The 22,373-nt window shown below is 44.1% G+C and overlaps 1 protein-coding gene across 1 annotated transcript; it reads right to left on the bottom strand.

The window, feature by feature from the left end:
• Positions 1-4,392: 4,392 nt before the first annotated feature.
• Positions 4,393-17,888, bottom strand: LOC144173399 (alpha-tocopherol transfer protein-like). The gene is made up of 6 exons (XM_077701846.1): positions 17,624-17,888; positions 14,091-14,213; positions 12,218-12,469; positions 11,548-11,741; positions 10,150-10,260; positions 4,393-4,627 (listed from the first exon to the last, which is right to left on the bottom strand). The coding sequence occupies exons 2-6, from the start codon at positions 14,173-14,175 to the stop codon at positions 4,439-4,441; spliced, it is 831 nt and encodes a 276-aa protein (XP_077557972.1). The 5' UTR covers positions 14,176-14,213; positions 17,624-17,888; the 3' UTR covers positions 4,393-4,438.
• Positions 17,889-22,373: the final 4,485 nt, after the last annotated feature.

Here is a 22,373-nt window from a genome sequence, read left to right as displayed (position 1 = left end):
CTCCTGTTTTTGTCTGTCTCTGCAAACAACGGACCCGCCCGCAATCGTCCCTCGCAAGGCATGTTTGCTGAGCGGAGATGGATGCAGGGTGGGGAATATCTAGTGTGTGAAATGTAGAACCCCACAAACTCTGCAAGGTGTACTTTCCAGTTTGGCCTAACTTAAATGCAACTTCTACAACACTTACGAATTTTACTCTAAGCCGCCTGAAGTTAGCCCAAACAGAGGCGGTTTCTATAGAATACTCTTTCATGCAGTTGTTTTCTGGCTGCCTTTAGACATTTCATGGTTACAACCAAGTTGTGCCAGAACACACTAATTTCTCTTGTCTTCGTTAAAGAAATGCCCGGAAAATAATCTCATGAACTAACACCACAAAATATTGCTTTTAACCCCAGTCGTCATCTTCGCTAATACCTTATATCTAAGTGTCAAATAAAGTCATGACACGGACATAACATAGTCAATCTTCGACGTATTGCCGGCGCATGAAGACTATCCGGGTCAAGACTCCTACTGAAATCGCGTAAACGTGCACTCAGGCACCGCTGGTTGGAATAGCTGTGGTTACTATGTGTACGAGAACACGTGCATACGGTGACGTCATGTGAACAGGGCATAATATAATGACAAGGCATTGTAGGTTTGCGAACTGGCTTCAGTGTGGAGAACGGAATGAAAGCTTTATTGTGTCGAAAAAAAAAACGAAATAAAGACGCGCGGCGTAGTCGTTATAGGTAGCCGAGGTGTTTTGCAGGCGTGGTGGCTTGGTTTATCATGTGTCGCTGGCCCTCCTGGGGCATGCTAGTCACTGCACATATCCTGAACACGGGGGATGGGAAAGGGAATGGCATTGGGATGTAGTGGAGAGAACCATAAGAACGGGATGGTTGTGGCGAAAGATTGCACAAGTGGCAGAGGCATGAGAGTATTGTGGAGTTGAAAGAGGGGTCGGATCGCATTGCGCGCTGCGTTCGGGGCTGGGCTGGGCAGCAGGAAGCTAAAGACACGGAGGGGGGTTTGTGAACGTGGGGGTGCGGCGATGAGAAAGGAGGCCAGTAAATTGTAAGGAGGGGGGGGGGGTGTGAAGGGGTGATGTGGGAGCCGAGTCGCCGGTCCCTGGAACAGGCGATTCGTCAGAGTGATAAGACACCTTAGATATCTCGCTTACCAAGCTGCACTTGCTGTGATGAGCATGGAAAAGAGCGAGAGATGACGGCGCGCACTTACCTCCTAGCGTTTCTCTCTGTCAATCATGAGAATTCTTTATCGGGAACCGCTTCCAGTTTTTTTCGGGTGCACGTTCGGGTGAACAAAAGGTTTTTCAGCCATAGATGCCTGAAAATCGAATCCTGGCCCCCCATACGAACGTGAATGGTATCCCCACTGAACTGCAATTTATTTTGTTTTGGAGACCCGAGTACTAATTTTATAATAGGATTTCCGCTAGAATAAATCATTCAGGAGGTACGATGTTAGCTTAGCTTAATGTACACAGACGTGCAAAAAACGTTTTCAGATAGATCACACCAAGAAAAAAAAAACGTTAATTAGATATGCAGATCAGCAAGTTTCTCTGGTGTCGAGAAAACAGCCGATGTCCAGGTCGCAGCCAGTCACAGGTGCCAGTGGCTACTAGACCTTACAGAGAAAAATTTAATTTTCCAGCAATATTGTTGACCAATCTGGCAAGCACAGCCGCCAAACGTGGTCATAAGAGCGATTTTGTCAACTTATGCCTAACATTTCGATTAACGCAACTCATCACTGATCCCACATGCCGCAGTGCTAGCTCCTCCAATTTTTTAAATATTACTTTTACTTCTGAGCCTTACAAGGTATCCAAGATGACGTTCTTGCCTGATTTCCGTGAACATTCAGTAATCCATGGTACCTACCTCTATCAATTAACACGCTCTTCAAAATTAACTAAAACGATAAATCTGCATGGCAAAGTAACTATTCTGCTCTAAATGGTGAAGCCGCACAATTCGACGCTTTCCTGTTAGCCGAATTTTCGCAGCGCTCTGTCGGGAATACCTGGTTGCCCTTCAAAAATAAAATGCATCACCTGTTCCTAGAATACGTTCCCACAATAATCGTGACCGAACAAAAGACATTCCCATGGGTCACTCTCAAACTAAAATGACTCAAAAATAAAAAGAAAAGGCTTTGTCGATCAGCAAAACGAACCCATCACGTTTATGAATGAAACAACTACTATGCTGCGGGAAAAGAATTCAAGATGCAAGCTATAAAAATAAAATGTTCCTTTAATTCACAGACTTTGTCGTCTTTGCTAAGAAATAAGCCTAAAAAATATTGGAACGCCATCAACCCTAACAGTTCTCAATCACTACCATAGTTTGATAATCATAACCTCCCGATCACCGACAATGAAGCCGCCGGACAACTTAATCATTTTTTTTTCTCTATTTCCATGTTCACTATTGAACCTAACGGTAGCTAAACTTCATTCCATCATCGTCAGTACGATATGATGCCGGACATGACATTTTCTCCAAACGGAATTACCAAAATGATCGACTTACATCTTACATCTTACAAAGCTTACATTTTCCTGTAGCGCCGATGGTATCAATGCTAAAATGCTAAAAACCACAAAACACACTTTTAGTGTGATATTATGTCATATTTTTTAGCAATCGCTATAATCAGGAGTGGTGCCGGAATACTGCAAAGTAGGTAGGATTGTTCCAGTTTCTAAGAAGGGCTCTCTATCCCTGCGTAGGAAATACAATCCCACCTCACTTACAAACAAATAGAACATGTGACTTACTCTAACGTCGTCAAGTCATTAAACCGTAGCAGCTTCTTTCACGATAGTCAGCACTGCTTTGGCGAAGGATTACCATGCGACACGCAACTTGCTTCACTCTACAACATCACTTCCAGCTCTGAGGGAGATATACCAACCAATGCCCTTTTTTAGACTTTAAAAAGCATTTAGAATATTCCGCATCAACAGCTAATCCTCAAGCGTTCTTGCGTAAATATTAATAAATCTACGTTCAATTGGATTCATACCTTCCTCAGCAATCTGCAACAATTTGTATACACTAACAACCTCCCATCTAACCAACTTCCTGTAATCTCTTGTGTGCCACAAAGTGCTCGTAACCCTACTTTTCCTCATTTATATAAATGGCCTTCCAGGTAATATTTCATCGAATATTTGTCTCCTCGCAGATGACTGCTTTGACTATCCTCTTATAAAAAACGGCATTGATATCAGTGTATTTTAGAGCAACCTAACCCTCATCGAATCCTGGTGTAACGATTGGTAATTGTCCTTAAACGTAAATAAAACTTGAATATCTTTCCACCGCAGGCAGCATCATCAGCAAGTGAATTACACCGTTTTGGCTCCGTAATTTCATCTGCGGAATCCTATAAATACCTTGGCGTAACATTTTCAAGCAACCTCACCTGGCTGACTCACGTGAACAACGTAGCATCCTCCGCTAATCGTGCACTGGATTTATTTCGAAGGAATTTAAAACTTGCTCCCTCGTCAGTGAAGTCACTAGCTTATACCAAATTTATTCATCCTAAATTAGAGTACACATGCTCGGTTTGGGATCCTCATCAACCTAATCTATCTAACCTGCGCGCCTCATCGCCTGCGTTGCGTCGGCGAGTTAAACCCTACAACGAAAATCAATCTATCTAACGTACCCGAATCTGTTCAAAATCGTCCAGCCCGGTTCATCAACTGTGAGTACTCTTATCATTCCAGCGTTTCCAAACTTAAAGCTCGTGGTTTCCTCAACAACTTAGAATCACGTAGTCATATATCTAGACTTTGCCTTTCTTGCAAATTTCATACCGCTTCTTTTAACGTTCCGGCTATCTTGCCTGTTCATCGATTGTCCTGCCGTACAAACCACCACCGAGACGTTTATCCACCAACAGCACAAACTACTGCTCATATTAGCTCTATTTTTGTTGCAAACGCACTGGACTGTAACAACTTAACTGGATTTGCCGTCCACCACTCCTAACCACATCAATTTAAGAGTATTGTTGAATTGTTGATCAGTTCCTAATTATGCCCATTCCTCATGTAATACCACGACTGGGGCCTTTGAGGTATGATAAAAGGTCGTCTCGCTACGTGGAAGGCCATGCCCTATCCGAGGGAACCACCACTGTTGAATGACCGCCTTGAGAATGAACCGCACTGACTCTCGCCTTGTCATGAAATGTTGGCATCATGTAGCTTCGTCCAAAGTGAAAGAGGAAAGTAGACTTGGGGGCTTCCATTCTTGTTTAATTTTTGCAAAAGCTCTTAACCTGAGGTATTACCTTTTTTATGCATTATGGTACGCTTCTAAGAGAGGTATGTTGTTCAAAGAAATGAAAGAGTGAATATTGAATCTTCAATGGGAAATATTGCCTCCACTTCATTTATTTGCTAACAGTGGGTGCTCTCCTTCCCGTATCCGTAACGGCACAGTTCTTCGAAGTATTCGCTCCGGCTGAGCAGGTCTCTCTCCAGCTTGTCGTAATCGTAGCTTTCGTGAGTTCCTTCAAATTCTTTGGGAATAACGTCAGAGGGAACAACGTTGAGGAGTTTTTCCACATTTGAGCCGATGAGATGGACCTGAAAAGCGTGATACAGCATCACTATTATTTTACATTTCAATATAACCAATTTATATTGTAATTGCCGTAGGTTCCGCGAATGTAGATCGACTATTCCCCAGTGGGTTACCTTGAAGCATCGGCCTTTAGGGACCCAATTGTTCTAAAAAAAAGTAAGGCCCTAATAACGCCCAGCAAAGCTGGTTTTCCAGCGAAGCTGGGCGCTGCAGACACTGCTGGAGACGTATTGTTTGGCAATTTCAAGCCTATGCACGACTGCCCCGACGTTTTTAACTGGCTTGGGTCAGTGAGACAACGCCATCCAAAGCCCTCCAGCGCGAACAGCGTGGATCGTTATCTGTATGGTCCAGAAACACCCATATTAAAATCATCTGCAACGACAACCGGGGCTGGTATCGTCATGGGCGGCCCATTATAATCGTGCAGCCTCTTAACACAAACAAAGGAAGGACACGATGGATGTCAGGATTATATTATGTGCCTGCACGATACAGACTTTACCATAACCGACGTCTTCGTCATCTTGCAAGTTCTGCGCATACCCACGCATGCCACCCGCTCAAGAATCCGTGCGCTTTCCACGCAAGATACCATTGCAACCATTGATTTGCAGCGGTGCGTCTGTTTACATTTCCGAAAATGCAAAATGGGCGCTCTCATCAAGACAAACTCCCTCGTCATATCGACACCAGGGCGCGCATCGATAATCCCGCCACGCCCCGAACGCTGGACGCTTTCAAAATCATGAAATGGATGGTACGCAGCCAATACCAAGGGCCTTGTTTTACATGTATAGCGCTGAATGTTTTTGCACACGACTGAAAAAAATAAGCAGTACCAGAGAATTACACACCTTGGCGTAAATTCCGAGCATTCCTGGGGGACATTACCGCCATTATCAGCTGGCACCGCCGTAGTGTGCCTTGGTTGTAACTCTAATCATCTGCGTTCAATACTTGCTTGGTGTGTAACACCCTTGAAGTGCAAGCGTGAAGGATGGCAGTGACAGCACTAATTGTCAACCAATGATGTAACACTTCCTCTCGGAGGTAAACACGCGCTGCTATTTTTACATCACCTCATGTGGGCTCGCTGCACAGCACACCTGACGTCATAGCCTGGCCCTAGCATAACACTCGGGTCATAGTCTGAGTGTTGATGGTATTAGCATGGATGGCAAAATAGCTGACATCTTTTGTATCACAGAAATAATTCTGCAAGACGCGCTCCTACGCCAGAAACAGGTCTAGGTAGTCTAGGTACTAATCGTGCTTTGTGGACGCCATTTTGTGAAATATTCAACGCTTCAAAAAGAAAAAAGTCCATCACATCATTTGTGCCGCGGAGAGCGGTTAACAACAAGGCTCCTCCATATATGCGCAATGTTCTGCAACAGGAATTTCGAGCGGTCATAGATAATGGAAGAGGAAACGTTAAAAAAATCACCCTGGAGCGGCTTAAGTGTCATTTCGTTGCACCGCCGGTGGTCCCGAAGCGCAATTGTGTGTCCTAAAATGGTGTTGCGTTTCCTGCCTTCCAACCTCGGCGTTTGAACGGAAGTTTGATCGCCACCAAGCTTTCTACTAAGACGGAGGCAATCATAGATTTTTGAACCAGTCGAGCCCACTGACTGACGTGCTGACCAATTTGAGGGGTCATTCTTACGCTCACTGATTTTGGGATGGACGGAGCGGCTTGCAGAATTGTGGTCACATTCGTGAGAAATAGAGCCGGATGTATAAATACTGCGACAGAATGACTGCCACTGAGTAGAAGGAGCATGATCGGTTTCCTAGTGTGGAGCAGCGCAATATTTTCAGAAAAATGAGGCACGGAACCACAAGTCCCTTAAAAAAAGGAACATTTGGTTGTCACGCGGTCTCCAACACACGTGAGGAGTGGGGTGAAGGAAAGCGCATGTATGTTCACGCATTGAAGACGCATGCTAAGTTGCTATTGCCGCGAACCATGCACTGGTGTGGTTTATTTATGCTTTGCTTTTACCACCCGGCTTCGCGGCGCTATGTTGTCTGTGTCTAGAGTGAAGCGCATGTTCCATTCTGTCTTTATTATGCCGCACGGATTATCTCATTTTATAGGGAGAATATTTCGCCGTAGCGCCACTAGCCTAGAATAGTCTTCTTTTATCTACAGTATTCTCGATGTAATTCGACGGTTGTAGAAACACCCGCGCCGAAAGATAATTACCGCAGAGCAGACGCCGCGGCATACGATTCGCCGACACTCGCCTGTGCACGTCACTTTGTTGACTGTTGCTTCACCGTTTGTGTATTCTTTGAGTTGGTAGGGGAGCGCAAGTTCGCTTCAGTAAACTTGTTTTTCCTTCAAGACAAGTACGTCGTCTTTGGCCTCGTGACAATATAATTGTGCGGCTTATGGTAACCTTTCGCGGATCTATGACGTAGCGACTGAAAATAAAGGGTTAGTTCGCAATCTTTTAATTTAGTAATGTGTGACGGCATCCTCCGCATATAAAAAACAATAAAGAGCTCTAGCAACAGCCTATCTCTTGCTATAGACGCATTAGCTTCAAGAAAAAGATAGACTGAAAGCTGCTGGTCTCCGGGAACTCTTTGTATAGTGCTTGTGAGAATCTCGTAACCGGCGGTTATCGGGGTTTCTCTTTGCGTCTCGCGAAGACAGGGATGAAAAAGGAGGCCCGCGGCATCCTGGCATGCCGCGGGCCTCGAACCATTTTAACTAAGTGGCAATCATTTCAACGCTTAAGTTGTTGTTATTCAGGTCGCTTTTCAGCTACCCCGTCTTTGCCCGTGTGCTGGAAGAAGGACTGATAAGTCAAGGTCAGAGTACTGGTGTTGCCGTGTAAACACGTTAATAAGTTTGAGCCTTGCGGTATTGCTGTGGTATATGAGATACCGACAGCATGCAAACGTGGCTACAACGTCCAAACCGGGGGCCTGTATGTACGTGCCTGCGCGGCAATGAAAGAGCATTAAGTATGACAGGCCTTCACACCAACCTCCGCTCGTCAATAGTGTGCGGGCAACCCTTTGTTTACTGCAACGGAAGTTTTGTTTTCACTCAGAGACCAGATACCAGCGAAGTGGTAAAGGTTTCCCATATGGCAAAACGGGTGACTGAGCCGCCCCTCGATATCAACATCAAACTGAGAGGTTTAATATCTGAACATTACGTAAATGAAAGGTTGACGCGTGTATGGCTTCTTACATGCGTCACTGTGTGCGTTTTTCTGCTTGAATCCCTTTTATACTACACGGGTGAACATTGCGGTGTTTATTTTAACAAGTTTCTGGTGTTAGTAATACGGTGCGCTATCTTATTCGTTCCTCCCTATTCTTCTCTTTGTTATTCGCGCCTAATTTTCCAGCTCTTCCTATTTTGGCTCGTTGCGCATACGGTACACGAGTTCCCTCCCCGCAAAACGGCGACCCTGCGGCATGCGGCACGATGCCCATTACCCAAAGACGAAAACGGACGCCAAATTTGTCAAGCCACTCTCTCGACGCGCGACAGATGGAAACTTTCCGTTCCACCAGAAAGACGGCCATTACTGTGAAAGTGTGCGTCGCCACGTAGCGGCATACTCCTTGGCCTGGCCACTAATCTGAATTCCTCCAACACTCGTCCTGGCCGAGACAGGTGGTCACGCGTACGCGTTAACTCCTGCGACGTTCGTACGACGACACGGCGTGGCCACGTCGCCAAAAAGAGTTTTCGCGTGCAATGCCACCGACGTCCACTCTACTGACACCCTAGGTCATTAACGCCATTTCGTTAACTGTTTCGTGAATGCAGCTGCGAAACTCCGGTCACCGAACAAAGGTGACCGGACAACGCGGGACTCGAAAATTTCAAAATACCCGCTCTCATTTCCTCAGTGCCAGCGCTTTTATGAACTAGCTGCGCCATCTAGCGTGGTATCAAAGAAATAATTTTTTGTTTGGTCCGTACTTTTTTTTTATCCCCCGCGGCGGCGACTTTAAATGGCGATGCGCGATTCGGTGTGTTGTTTGCGATGATGGCGGACCATCCAGTTGCCGCACCATCCAATCTTTCCTCCATGGTACGATCAGGCGAACGACGTCCCACTGGTGGTTCTGTCACCTCAAGAAGTGGTTATTCTACTGTTTCTAGCAGCCGCGACGCAGATAATGAAGAAAGAGAAGACATTCCTTACAATGTTTTGGAACCCTGTTGTGTTAATGTTTTGCATTTGAAGCTTTTGCTGAGCATGAATATGGCATAATTTGATGAAATACGCATAGCTCATTACCCCATTTATTCTTTTACAGATTTAAATTGCATCAAAATAGATAACTGGGCGAGTTGGTTTAGATTCATCTTCACTAGCCGCAAAAAGACGCGGACGAAGGACTAAGACTGAGGCGCCCTGTTCGTGTTAATCTCAGTCCTTCGCCCGTGTCTTTTTGCGCCTAGTTAAGATGTATTCATTGTATTGTGTGTTTTAGAAATTCATACAGCGAAAAGTATGATTGAGTCTATGGTGGTACAAGATACTTTCGACTAGACAGACGGGATAACTTCAGCTCACACGCTTTAAAAGCCAGATCATTGAAAGTTTCCTCTAGTATAGACGAATGATATGGAAACATTTTGTAAACTTCAGATGATTTTGCCTTGTTTGTACGTTTATAGTGTGATCACGCTACTAGAAATGACCTAGAACGTTTGGAATAGATTGTGTACTTCACGATTTTTACTGCGTATTTGACTCTTGTGTTAGTCTAGAAGTGAAATACTTTTAAAAAGTACATTTATTAATCTTTATATTGATTTACAGAATTACACTGTAACCATAACACTTATCATCATCATCGGCGTGCTCGGGTCCACTGCAGCACTAAGGCCTTTCCCACTGACCTCTACCCGCTCCTGTCCTGCGCTGTTCGGTCCATTATTTGCCTCCGAATTTCCTTATTCAGCGAATACATCAAGTTATCTGCCTTTTCTATCTTCGAGACTAGCCTCTCGGTAGTCACTTTGGTCCCATGGAAGTCCACCGCTGTATTATTCATTGCAGACAATAATTACTTTAACCTAAGAGAAGTGCTGTTTTGTTACCGTGAAAAAAGGGGCCACCTTTTATAGGTTTTCATAACCATTTCGTGTAATGAATGGTATCATGGTTGCAGTGTAATGCTATATATAAGTAGAAAGCTATATAAAGTATTTTGTAGAGGTATTAGATTTAGAAAGTGGTATTAGGTGCAATATATTCAATAAAATTGGTGAATTACACTAGTAACAAAAATTCTATTGAAACTTTTTATCATCGCGCTCACAACTGCAGAGTAAAAACAATGAAAAATATTCTTAAAGACGCAAATGGTCCGGACATCAGTCGTCTATATTAGAGGAAAGTTTGAATGATTTGAGCTATCAATCGCATAAGTTACGAAACTATTCTGTATGCCTAGTGGAGACTACATTGTTACACTAAGTGACGCAATCAAATTTTCCATGTATAACTTCAGTAAAATAAAGCGACGCGCTTACCCGTTCTACCAGCTTTGCTTTCATGAAGGGCTTCGTAATGGCGAATATCACATCAAATACAGATGGTCCGTTGACAACGTACACAGCTTTCACACGTACAGGGAGGCAGTCCTGAAAGTGGAAGAGCAATATTCGGAGCTCATATCTACACCACGGCCGTGAAGGGGCCTAAGCTCCTCGAAGTTACTGCATTAAAATAGACATCCTTTGTTTGAAGACAACACTTCTCTTCATTATAAGTTGTTTCCTTGGATAAATAACGCACATTTACACTGTTATAACGATAAAGAGTGTTAGCAGCCGATTCCGCAGTTTTTGTGCCGACACCAGGAGTAATGGGGTTGAATTTTTTCCAGTGCATTTTTTTCTTTCATGTATTGGTTTGAGCTTTCAGGGCTTTTTAAAATTATTTTTGCCTTTGTCGTGCGAAGTCAGTGTGTAAGATAGGCCATTTTGAGTTGGTGTGATTTTTTTAATTGTATGCCATATTTTTTATTTCTAAGAGTTGTTTTCACCAATACGATCACATCCACGTACGCAAAATAAAAGCTAACTGGGTCAACTACGCCAAACTGGCAGTTTTTGCAGATATTAAAGCATACACGTTAGGCGCTCTTTCACTAGGCGTTTATTCGTCTGTGGGTTTGCGTTCTCGCTGATTTCTTATTTTTGTTTTTGTCACTTCATGGCGGTGCATAAGTTAGACGTCGTCATTTCACGCGCGTACCCTTATACTGTTTGTATTTTTGAAGTTTTAATCGACCACTTTTGTCTATTGATACTAATGTAACGGTCGAAAGTGTTAAGGTGACCCATTATGCATTTTTGAGCAGATGCATTATGTTACACGGTTGGTGCATTTGAATTTTTTATTCTTCTCTAGATTTGCTTCTTTCTGGATTTTCTTATCATTACCTTCGTCGTGTGCCGGTGGTCTATAAGAGAGGCATTCTTCTTGTTCATTCAGGTTATTAGTTTTCGTTTTGTATTGAGCTTTTGTATTTTTTTATTTTCTGCTACCAATTATCTACATTCTATTATTATACTGAAAAAATACCTTAGCTTCCACAATTATGCATATTTGTTCAGGCGCAGGGCGTCACAAAATCGGTGCTGTGGGCTACTCGGCAAGGAATCCTTACGCATTATGAGTGCAGGAGGCTTTGCCGCCATATTATAAAATGTGAGCCCTTGGAAATATTATCAATCCAATCGAAAAAATGGACAGCTAGTGCATCTTTCTTTTCCTCGGGTTGCACCAACCCTCGCGGACATGAACTAAGCTCGTACCATTAACCTGACGTGGAACTTCAAGGCGGTGGTGTAAATAAAAATACTCGGCGCGGGAAGAGATTTTTCACGGAAGTATTCTGAAACAAACTTAATAAATCGACCTACCTCGGAAATGTGCACCAGCCTTCGTATGAGTAGTGGAGTGAACTGCGTCAAATGGTGCAGGCCCAGGCCTTGGTAGTCAAGGATGTAGACTACCCCCCGCTTTTGAACGTCCTCATGCAAGAGTAGCCATTCGACGACCATAAAGCAGCAACTGATGAATTCGTACACTGAGCAGATGGAACCATCCCAGGCACCTAAAAATAAGGTACACATTTTAGCGCTGCACTTTTCTACTTTGTTTTGGAGCTGAAATGTTACTTATCTCTTTTTCACGGAGCAAAGCGAGTAGGTTTAGAATCGTGTGCGAGTTCTGAAAAATTTTAAGTTAGACTACAAAAATGTTATCTTTAAAAACGTAGCAGACATTATAGTTATTTAGCACCGCAAGGGTGAAGCACATTGAAGAAAATTGAAAACAAATGAAAAAGTATTACTGTTATCCTGGGGCAGGTGAGCGGGCATTGCGTATCCGTGATGATCACACTTTAGATAATGTTCCATGTTGCTATAGTAGACGCTCAGGTTGTTTATAACGCATATTCTCCATGTGAAATTAGACATTTCCCTTAGGTGTTCCTTCTGTGGTAGTTCTTATGTTGTTTATGTTTCACCAGTTATATTAATCACAGGAATCTAAGTACTTTTCTGGCACAAATAACCACGATCGTACCTGTTTTTATTAGCACAACCCCTCGCCCGAGGGCGTCCCGTTGCGTGGATGCGGTAACCAATCGGTTTTTCCGGCAGACGGCGTCGTAAGGAATTGCTGATGGCACAAAGTCGTCGAAGATGTCAGGGTTGTCGCGCCTCGCTCTGAAGTAGTTCTTTATACTTCTGAAGGCAGCCTCAGCCTCATACTTTCGAGCACGGAGGAACTTTAAGAGGAACTTTTCATCCTTCGGGCAGTCAAATAATTCTTCATCTGGAAAACGAAAAAAACATCTATTGTATGTTTTACAAACAACGGCTTCCAACTGGTACGTAGGTTGAATGCAATAATTCCCGGTCACATCTGTTTTCGGGCAAACATTTGCAGCTGCATTCTCATGGAAGCAATCGGAAACTGCACACGTACTGTATGCGATGCGAAAGAACGGATCCAGAGACATAGAAAGAAAGATTTATGATAGAAATGTCGACTGAGATAGCAGCCCTCCGCTATTAAACCAGACAAAGATTAGTCCAGGTAACGGCAGTCAAAAACAGCTTAGAGTTGGTTTGATTCCGCTCATAACGTACAATAGGTAAATAAAACAGTGCATGACTTTCGCGAGCCATTACCGCGCGGTTTGTTCTCACCAATATTTTCTTTCGTCCTTGAAAGGGAACCTAAAGGCATCGAGCGTTTCTGAAATACTGTTTATTCCTTCGGGTTTCCTCTGGGCAGTAACAAAGGCTCAAAGGCTAAGGTGATATCAACAATGCTTTTTTCGGCAGTGGTTCGGCCTGCGTAGTAGGCGTTCCTCCTATAACAGGCGAAGTACCCAAGACAACAAAACGAATTGCCGACTTGTTGTCGGCGGTCTTCGCAAAATTGGCTTCATGTTTAGAGGGCTAACAATTCAATAAAAATACAAGCTTCGTGCACAAAGTCCACGTGGTTAAAATGCTTTATTCCAACGTTGGGCACGACAGGTTACCTGCAGATTACCAGCATAGAAAACAAAAAACGCTGGAAATGCGCGAAGTGCATGCATTTAGAGAATCAAATTTACATTTATGCCTTGCTTTGTCTGTAATAATGAGCGTATGAAACACCTGATGCTAAATCTCTGAATTCATTGCGGCCAAAATGCCATTACGAACTAAGTCGATACATTAGCCCCTCGCATCAGGTCATCATCATCCACATAATCATAATCATCATCATAATCACCATCATCATCATCATCCGCAGAAGCAGGAGCCTATCTAAGCCCACTGCAGGGGAAAGGCCTCTCACATAGATCTCAAATTATCCCGGCCCTGTGCCAACTGCGACCAATTTACCTCCGCAACTTTCTTGATGTCATCTGCCCACCTAAGTTTCTGCCGGCCCGTGCTACGCTTGCTTTCTTTAGGGATCCACTGTGTTACCCGTAATACCCAACTGTTACCTTGCCTTCGCATTACATGCCCTGCCCACAGCCATTTCCTTTTCTCAATTTCTTCTTAGAATGAGGTACACTTTCATAAAGCTTGAGCATATACCTACAAATCAACCAATCAATCAATCAATCAATCAATCAATCAATCAATCAATCAATCAATCAATCAATCAATCAATCAATCAATCAATCAATAATTCAATCAATCAATCAATCAATCAATCAGTGGTCGAAATTTAAACGGTACAAATGTTACTTGGGCTAGCTAGGCTGCTACCTGTTACGGAAAAGCTGCATTGGCGATAGCTTGGGCAGCGGCGGCGCGCATACCGTACCTAAGCGCGCCTGAAGATTGATCATTGTTGAATGATTTAAACCGAATTCGAGCAGTACATAAAAGAGCACTAGCACAACAAGCAAACGATGTGGTATGTTGACAGGTTTCACCCACCGTACCGGCAATCAGCTTCTTCAGCGTTGACAGAGGCGGTCCTATTAGAGCGGCAGTTTCCGTTATTTCCTCTGAGTCTTTGCTTTCCATGTTTTCACTGTGGCGGCTTTTCACTGTGAGTAGAGAGCCTGTGTGTGAGAAATGGGGGAGAGCCTGTGTGTGAGAAATGGGGGCAATAAAAAATACAGCACAACATTTTCCTCGAGAGGAAAGTGTTGAACGGGGAACATACTCAAAATAAAAAGCCAGAACTGAATCCCAATCTGAACAGTTATTTTTTAGCAGCCGGAATGTGAACCGAAACTGAACCGAAAAGGAAGTCCCCGGTGGATGGCAAAATGTTTAACTATGCCCGGTTGATAAGGACCGGTCTATGTCGCTTGAGGCGTTCGTCTTTTGCCATCAACATTGTAATCCCACAGAAACGTTCCCTTCACATCAATGAAAAGATGAATGACGGTGGTCGCATGTACTGGCAGTACCCCGTTGAAGGAGCAGGCGACTGTAGGGAAGCAATTGAGAAGCCCGCAAGCCTGCTGCACTGCAGCAACCGTGCGGCGCGTTAGTCCCAAAACACGTAATTGTTGTATTTGATAAGTCTCCTCAAAGGAACCCACGACTGGAAAGTCTGAACGCTTGAAAAGCAGGATTATGTGAGAACAAAGGGAGGAAGGGTCATGAACGAGGTCCTAAATAGTTCTACAGAAATACCGCCAGCGCTTCTTTTGTGGTCTTATTCGCTGCCTTCAACCATTGAATAAGCCCAAATCTGAACCAACAATTGTGCTCTAAAAATACCTTTCACTGTCAAAGATTTCGTATCACTAATGTTGCCGTTCTGAAGGAAGCGAGCCGTGTGTAACATGAAATGGTCTGTTTTCTTGGACGTGTAGAGAAGACAAGTTTGCCTTTTTATCTAAGCCAAACAATAAGAGCATAGTTCAAAACTGCTATGATATTGCCCACACTTTAATTTTACAAGGAAGTTTATACCCCCGCATTGCAAGAACTACACATATTGGCTTCGCATAAAAAAGCAGCGCTGGTGTGACTGCAAACTGCAGATCGCCAGATGAGAGTCAACTTTCCCATTTGTAAAGCACGCGTTCTGTCTGCTTTTACAATGCGTTAGGCTCCAACTGGCATTACTTGGCTCGGGTGGCAAAAAATCGCCGTCATCAGAGCAGCGTAACCAGACCCCGTCATGAGAATACCCATTGGTTGTGAGGCTCGTAATCGAAACTTCAATTAATGACGCGTGCCCCGAAACTTATAACCAGAACTCCCGTGATCTGCAAAGAATGTGTTAAAAACTGTCATTGGCGGCTTGCAGCCCGAGAGCTGTCATTAAAATTTATGTTGGCTACTACGGCCTACCTTTATAACTATTTAGGTGTGTTGGCCAGTGACGATGATAGCAGCCGTGGTGAGATCACAGCCGATTCAAGGATTCCCATGACGCGGTGAATGGGGGTATGCGACGTCCGGACGGTAGCTAGCGTTAGTTCCGTGCATTCCTACCCCGTGTACCGCCTTTCAGTGCCAGCCATGTTGCTTTAATATAATGTAACTAAATAACCCAACATGGTTAAGAAAGAACGCGGTAAGACGAAACGCAAGGAAAAGAACCAGACGGGACGGGGGCTGAATAACCACTGGGATTTACTGAAAAAAGTACACACAAAATAACACCGCAACTGCACATGCGCTCTCATCACTAACACATCAAACAGAGAAGTCGCAGAAAAAAAAGGAATAAGCTGACTCCAATATTCCACCACAATCAGGAAAGGCTCCCTCCTCATTGTGTAACCAAACAGAGGTCTGACTAATGCGCAGTCTTCATTAAAACGGTGTGTGGTTAAACCTTCGGTATTTCTCGCTGGAACTGATTAGGATGTTGGAACAGTACGACCATTTTATCTATAAGGGTCTGACATGAGCGCCTGGAGCAACAACGACAGTGATCCGACAAATGGGGGTTCCCATCAAGGAATTAAAGTGCTCTCTTAAACGTACATTTAAACAACCACCCGTCTGGACTACATAAGCCCGACAACATGACAACGGTATTTTGTAAACAACACAGACGCAGCACGGGGTATACTTGTTCTTGTGTTTAACAGAGCCTTTGTCGGAACTACTAAATCCTGTGCATAAGCTTCCTTCTGTCTAGTAACGCACACGCTCTACCTAGTTTATTCTGTGCCGAAACGGCAACCTGAATCCCAGATCAGGAGGCTATCTTTTTAAATCTATGAGGGGTGCGGTGAATGTATAGAACGACGGCACACTTTTTGTTGCTCTACCTCCCTTTAAACGCCAAGCTTTTCGCAGCTTGGGATACTTTTTACAGGATTTTTACACAATGAAGCCAAAGCACTATTTGGAAAACCAGCTTCCTCACGTTTTTTTTACCTGTTCCTTGCAACTTAAGGCCATTGAGTGTACGCACGATTTCGACAACGCTGAAAGAAGGCTAGAAATTTCTATTGAGTTTTTAATAAATTTACTATTAAGATTAACAAAAGTATACCCTTGGCAAAAGCGTGTAGCCAAATGACTGACTGGCCTGCTCGAGCTGGAGAGCATGACTACATTTTTGCCTTGTGTTCCGGTTCACTATAAACACACGCTTTACAGCGGCGTTTATGGCTAGAGTTTCGTGCATTTTCGTTCGGTGTCAGCAGTCTTTCATTAACAAAACCTCTTTGATTTAACTGCCTCACTCAATCTCCTGAAACTATTTCGTTTGTACAGAGGCGATTAAGGCGAAGCCCAATTAATAATAATAATAAAAACACCAGAGAGTGCATACAGGAAGCGACACAAAGTTCGACTTGCGCGGACAGGCATTCTTGATTTTCTCATTTTTATTTTTGGCGTTCCTTTTCAAACCACGACTAAGGCCAAGTGTCTAAGAAGGCCCATGAAGCCTATAGAACTTATCGTTCTTAAACAGTACTACCCGAGTGTCATTTAGGCATGTCAGGTTTGAATGTCTCTTTCTGCGATTCCGTTGGACGCCTCGCGCCTAACCCCGTAGTTATAAGAGCGTAACTGTCTGGAACTAAGTTTTGCTCCTAAATTTTGCAAGTACAGTGAAAATGCCTTGAATTTGAATCATTTGCAAGTGCGGTTAGAAAAGCAACGAAAATGCATAAATAACAGAAGCCAGCCGGCGCCGACTCAAGACCAGTGCAGGCGTTTCCGACGGCAAGTGCATATAGTAATCGGTAATGCTACTCATACTCTTTCAAATAAACAACAGCTGTAAAAACCGGAAAATTGGCGAGAAAGCTGTATACTACGTTTTGGAAGGGCCATAAACAATTTCGCCCCAGTGACACCTACAAAAATTGGGTCGCCTGAGCAGAACCGCCGAAAGAAGAAATGACAGCGCACGGAATTATCCTATCCCGATCATACCGGCTATCCAAACTGGGCTAAATATCTAAAATCACGTGTTAACGACAATGGCAAAATACAAACCTGCAATGTACACCCGCCAAGGAGGGTGGTGGTGCGCAAGGCTTACCTGTATTGCCGGTGCTGTTGAAATACAGCAAACAAACGTTACAACATCGACTTTTCAACGTAAATCCTGCATTGAGATCCTCTTCGCTCGACGATCTCGTAGCAACGCCTCGACCTTCACGATAGCCTCTTGCAATCCGATGTACAGTACGTAAGAAACCAGCTCCCACAAACCAGAGCGTTGTGAACGCCCTTGAACTCCGTGATTGCGAACGCTCCCTCTCCAAAGAAGGAAACGGCCGTTGTTTACAGCACCGCCGACATCAGGCTATTTTTGCTCCTTTTTTTTCTTTCTCTTTTGCACTTGCGCTTTCGGTAATCAGCCAGATCCCGGGTTTTGGGAAAGAGCGAGCTGCCGCCATCTCTCTTCCTCGCATGAATACGATCGGCCGCCACGTAGAAGTACGCCGAATCTCAGCTGTGTGGCGCCACCCACACGATTCTCCCCAGACGCGCAATACTTCCCAATAAAATAAGAACTTTCAGTTCAGTTTTTTTTTTGTTTTCACCAAAAGTACACATGGTGAAAAAAAATTGTGACTGCAACAAAAAAAAAAGCTGCATTAGACCAACTTGACTGACAAGTTGCTTGGGCTTTTTATCTCGCTATCAAGATAAGGGTAGCCCTGCTAAATATCGAACGATGAAGGGTGGAATGACAGCGACTTTGACAGGAATGGTTACATTTTCATGTGGTCACTGCTTTTTGATCCTTATTTAAAATTCGCATGTGCCAAATCTTGCAGATCAGAGTATCGTTTGTTAGCGCATCTTTTTATTCCATGAACAGTTACTGTGCGCTTTTCGGATTCATGATATGTACCAACTAGCCAAACTTTGTTTTATGACCTGGGATGATTAATTATTTTTGAATTTAACCTTCAAGAATACAGAGGTCAATTAGGGGGAGCCTATACTTCTAGGGAATTTCACCTTTTATCGGCCAGCTTTTTTTTTCAAGTATAGGACATTAATCATATCCGGCCTTTTTTTTTCTTCAAACGTTATTTTCAAACGTGCTCTCCCCTGGTAGCCACAAACAAGCCTAGCCAAGTATTGCTGGCATCCTCAAAAGTACTATTGGTCTAAACTTGGTAAACTACATGCGCGGACGCTACTATCCAGCGAAAGATCATCGCAGTATTCTTGCTTTCTTACAGTAAGCGGTTAAGATGCAATATAAAACACCTTGTTGACGCGGCATCAAAATGAAAACTTTAGTGGTACACCTCAGAGAACTGGTATCTCACCTGCGACGTACCTAAACAAGGCCGTTAAGCTTTAACTGATGAATGCGCCGAACGAATCCGTGAAACGGAAGAGTTAGCATCCCCGAGCACCAATCCAGCAGCAAAGATCGCGAGCAAGGTAGCGTGGAATTCCACATGTCTAGAACATGGCATGAACGTTTTGTCTATTTTTAGTAAATAACCAGTGCTTGACTGGATGATACGTGCGTACGCATGCACTTGCCTGGTGAATCTACCAGAGACGAAAATAGCGCGTATATGTCTGGGACACTTCTTTCCTTGGCGTTAGATAACTTCCTGTATCCACCTAGCCAGGAGTTGGCTTTGCTATTTTCAGCCGATCCCTCAAGTGGGTACGTGTCATGTGCAAAAGAATGTTGGCATTGATCTGGAGAAGCAACGGCATATTTTTTTCTGACGTCTCAACTACCATTTGATGCGAAATGGGTACCTGCTGGGGTGGGGAATGCTGTTACTAGGTCTTTGTCTTTATTTCTTTGCTGTGTACTTCCTCGCCCAGTATGAACTATAAACTATTCTGTTACGAAACATTGCTGGACAGAAATCAACAAGCCCAGAGGAATTTTCCTTCAGTGTTTTTGACATTTATTACAGACTATAAAGTTTGCATAGAAAACACTGAAATCTACCTTTAAATGCAACAAACGTTAATTGAACGTATGAAGCCTTCCGGCTAAAAAATCTAAACGCGACGATTCGTCTCCGTTTGCCAGGGGGAGTTGTATAAGCAAAAAAAACTAAAGCTTCCTGCCATAAAACAGTCTGTATTTAGGAAAAAAATATCAGACACCTGTATGCTTTTTTTTGTAGAACTACCTCTACTTGCAAGTATGTATATCCGGCTATGTTTAGCCTGGGCTACATATGTTTACAGTATCACAGCTTATGTCCAGCATTTGATAGAACCGCAATAAAGACCTGATGAGGGCATGTTCAAGGTGTGTCCTGAAGAAAGCTGCCTCTAGAGCTTCATGTGAGCGTTGACTCGTATATGGCTTCCGTGCAGTAGCTTCGCGCGATGAAAGGCAGCTGTAGTGCGGAGCAGTGATTTCGAGATACGAGAGATGTTTGCGTAGACGTGTACATACTGCATGGGAGCGTCGTATATGATAACAGGTGGCCTGGGCAGCACTACATAGCCACTCAGAGTGGCTTCCGTTGAGCAGGCTTCCACTCTTCGCTCCACGGAGAACAAAAGTATCGGAAGCGTGCATGTGGTGAAAGCAGCGAGCGGGCAGTGCACGCGTGAAGGTCTTCCTATTTATTCTACAACAGTGGACGCAGCCGCTCACTTTTGCTACGGCGTACGCTGTACCCACGTCAAGCACCGGACCGGCAGAAAATTTGCGCAGTGCACATAGCACTGACGCACGCCTAACGGTCGCACCTACAGCCATGCCCGGAAAGGGGGGGGGGGGTGGGGGGGGGGGAGGGGAGTGGACCGACCTGTGCCCTTCGTAACGTAATCTATTTTCCTTCAAGGTTCGTTTACCATATGGACGAAAGAAAATTACAGAAATTCAGAGAATTGTCTACTGAATCGTAGCGTTCTGACGCCGTTTGTACTGCGCCAGGTGTTCAAAAACTTTAAGGCTAGGCAGCTTCTGCATAGAAGGGGGCTTAAACATTGAATTGCTACGATTGGAGCTGTCAGCTGTTGAATATTACTTGAGTGCATTTTCCGAACTTGGCATCGAGCCTCTGGTCTGTGAACCTACAGCAGAGAAGTTCCTGAATGATAATGTTTTCCTGTACATGAATTGTTCATGTCCCCGTACGAACATCCGACCTTTCTTGTACAGTTTGGGCTGTATTAATGGAGGAACTATCATGATCGCTACTTCATTGACGGCCAGTTAACGAAGTCGAGATCCTTGCCATTGGCCCATGCTGATACTGTCACTGTGTTAGATAAAAATGTTTGATAAACAAATTGCTAGATTTCATAGAAATGTTTTTCATTAAAGATAGTAGAAATGCCACTTCGTGTGGCAATTTCATTCACATTTTAGGCCAGAAGAATGAGGCGTATAAGAAAACAACCGTAAAAAAATGGAGGGCTGAGCCCCAACGGCTTACACCTGATGTTTTGGCGCTGGAAAAAGAAAAAAAATATGCGTTGGGCAACGTGTCGCCGAGCCTCTGATAACACAGCTGTAGGCGACGAATTCCGTATTGCAAGAACTACACCCATCCGTCAGATGGCTCCGCTGTCAGGCCTTTTTTAACATAGTTTGCTTTAATTTCTTCTCTCCAATGATTGATAGATTGCAGGGTTTAACGCGCCCACGCTACACAGCCGATGAGGCGCGCCGTAGTGGCGGGTTCCGGATTAATTTTGACCACCTGGGGATGTTTAACGCGTGCCGAAAACTCGAACCCACGGGCGTTTTTGCTGCAGCTCCTCCATCAGAAAAGCGGCCGCCGCGGCGGGGAATCGAACACGCGTTCTCGTGCTCAGCAGCAGAACGCCTTAGCCACTCAGCCAATGCAGCGGGTTCTTAGGGCCTTGACTTTGCTAATACCGTATTTTTCCACCCAGTTATGATTACAGGTCTGTTCACTTGCTACCAACAGCCCTGCAAGTAAGACCTATCAAGGGCAACCCCTGAAGTGCATCAATAAAGTAAAGTTAGACGGAATACAAAATAAGCCGAACGGGCGTTCTTTTTGTTTCGAACCAAGGGCACCTCTTTTCAACAGCGTTCAGAATAAAACCGGTGGTAACACAAAAATGTGCGTCATTTTGCATCGGAAACTTCATAATTACTCACTGCTTCATTGACTGGGTCTTTTTGCTCAATGAAAAATCTCGTAGCTTAATCGAGATAAGGGTTAGGGAAAGGGGACAGTTGGGTGGCACGCCGACTTGCTCTCAGTCGTGGACACCATTTCTGTGCTGAGCGTGAATGAAATTGGGCAACTGCAAAATGTCCAAACGGTGCGGAGAAGAGCGTGTCGAGCGCGGGCGCATGGCATTTTTAAAAGAAGCTTTCAGTCAGCACCTTTGCGTGCAACAGGGACGGGTGTTGTGTACCTATTGAGAAAGTAGTCACTGCATTCCAAATATAAAAATAGAGATAATGTCGTTCATATCAGTTCCACCGCCTGTAAAAATGAACGTTAGAACAGCACTGGTAAACTGTCCATTTGAGGGGTATTAAGCCAGTACTGTAATGCGATAAGCAAAAATACAGCAAGCGGACGTTTCCGAGGGCGCTGGATACCCATAATACCGAACTACGTATTGGCAGGGATTCTGCTCTTTCAGGTTGGGAAGTTGTGTAAATAAAATAAGGAAAGACCATTCTGTGGAAAAAATACCACGGTTGGCTTCATTTGAAGTGGAAATATCGAAGTCGATGTAGTTGCTCTCAATGTCGATGTAGTTGCCGGTCATTTCGCACTCCTCAGAGCAAACCGTTTACATCAATACCTAGCGCTTTAGCTGATTAAATTTCACGTAAAGGATAGTGGGCT

Source organism: Haemaphysalis longicornis, unplaced genomic scaffold (assembly GCF_048455015.1).
Source record: "Haemaphysalis longicornis isolate Haplotype H1 unplaced genomic scaffold, Haemaphysalis longicornis Haplotype H1 scaffold_3, whole genome shotgun sequence".
Classification (NCBI taxonomy): Eukaryota; Metazoa; Arthropoda; class Arachnida; order Ixodida; family Ixodidae; genus Haemaphysalis; species Haemaphysalis longicornis.
The sequence above is the reverse complement of the archived record's forward strand: the minus strand, read 5'-3'. Positions and strand labels throughout refer to the sequence as shown.

Bases quoted from the DNA above. Each gene is read 5' to 3' on its own strand.
- LOC144173399 (XM_077701846.1), bottom strand. From the start codon at position 14,175: ATGGAAAGCAAAGACTCAGAGGAAATAACGGAAACTGCCGCTCTAATA. The intron at 10,261-11,547 runs GTAGGTCGATTT...TTCCACTTTCAG, and splicing joins GGCTGGTGCACATTTCCGAG to GACTGCCTCCCTGTACGTGT. The intron at 4,628-10,149 runs GTAAGCGCGTCG...CACGCTTTTCAG, and splicing joins AAGCAAAGCTGGTAGAACGG to GTCCATCTCATCGGCTCAAA.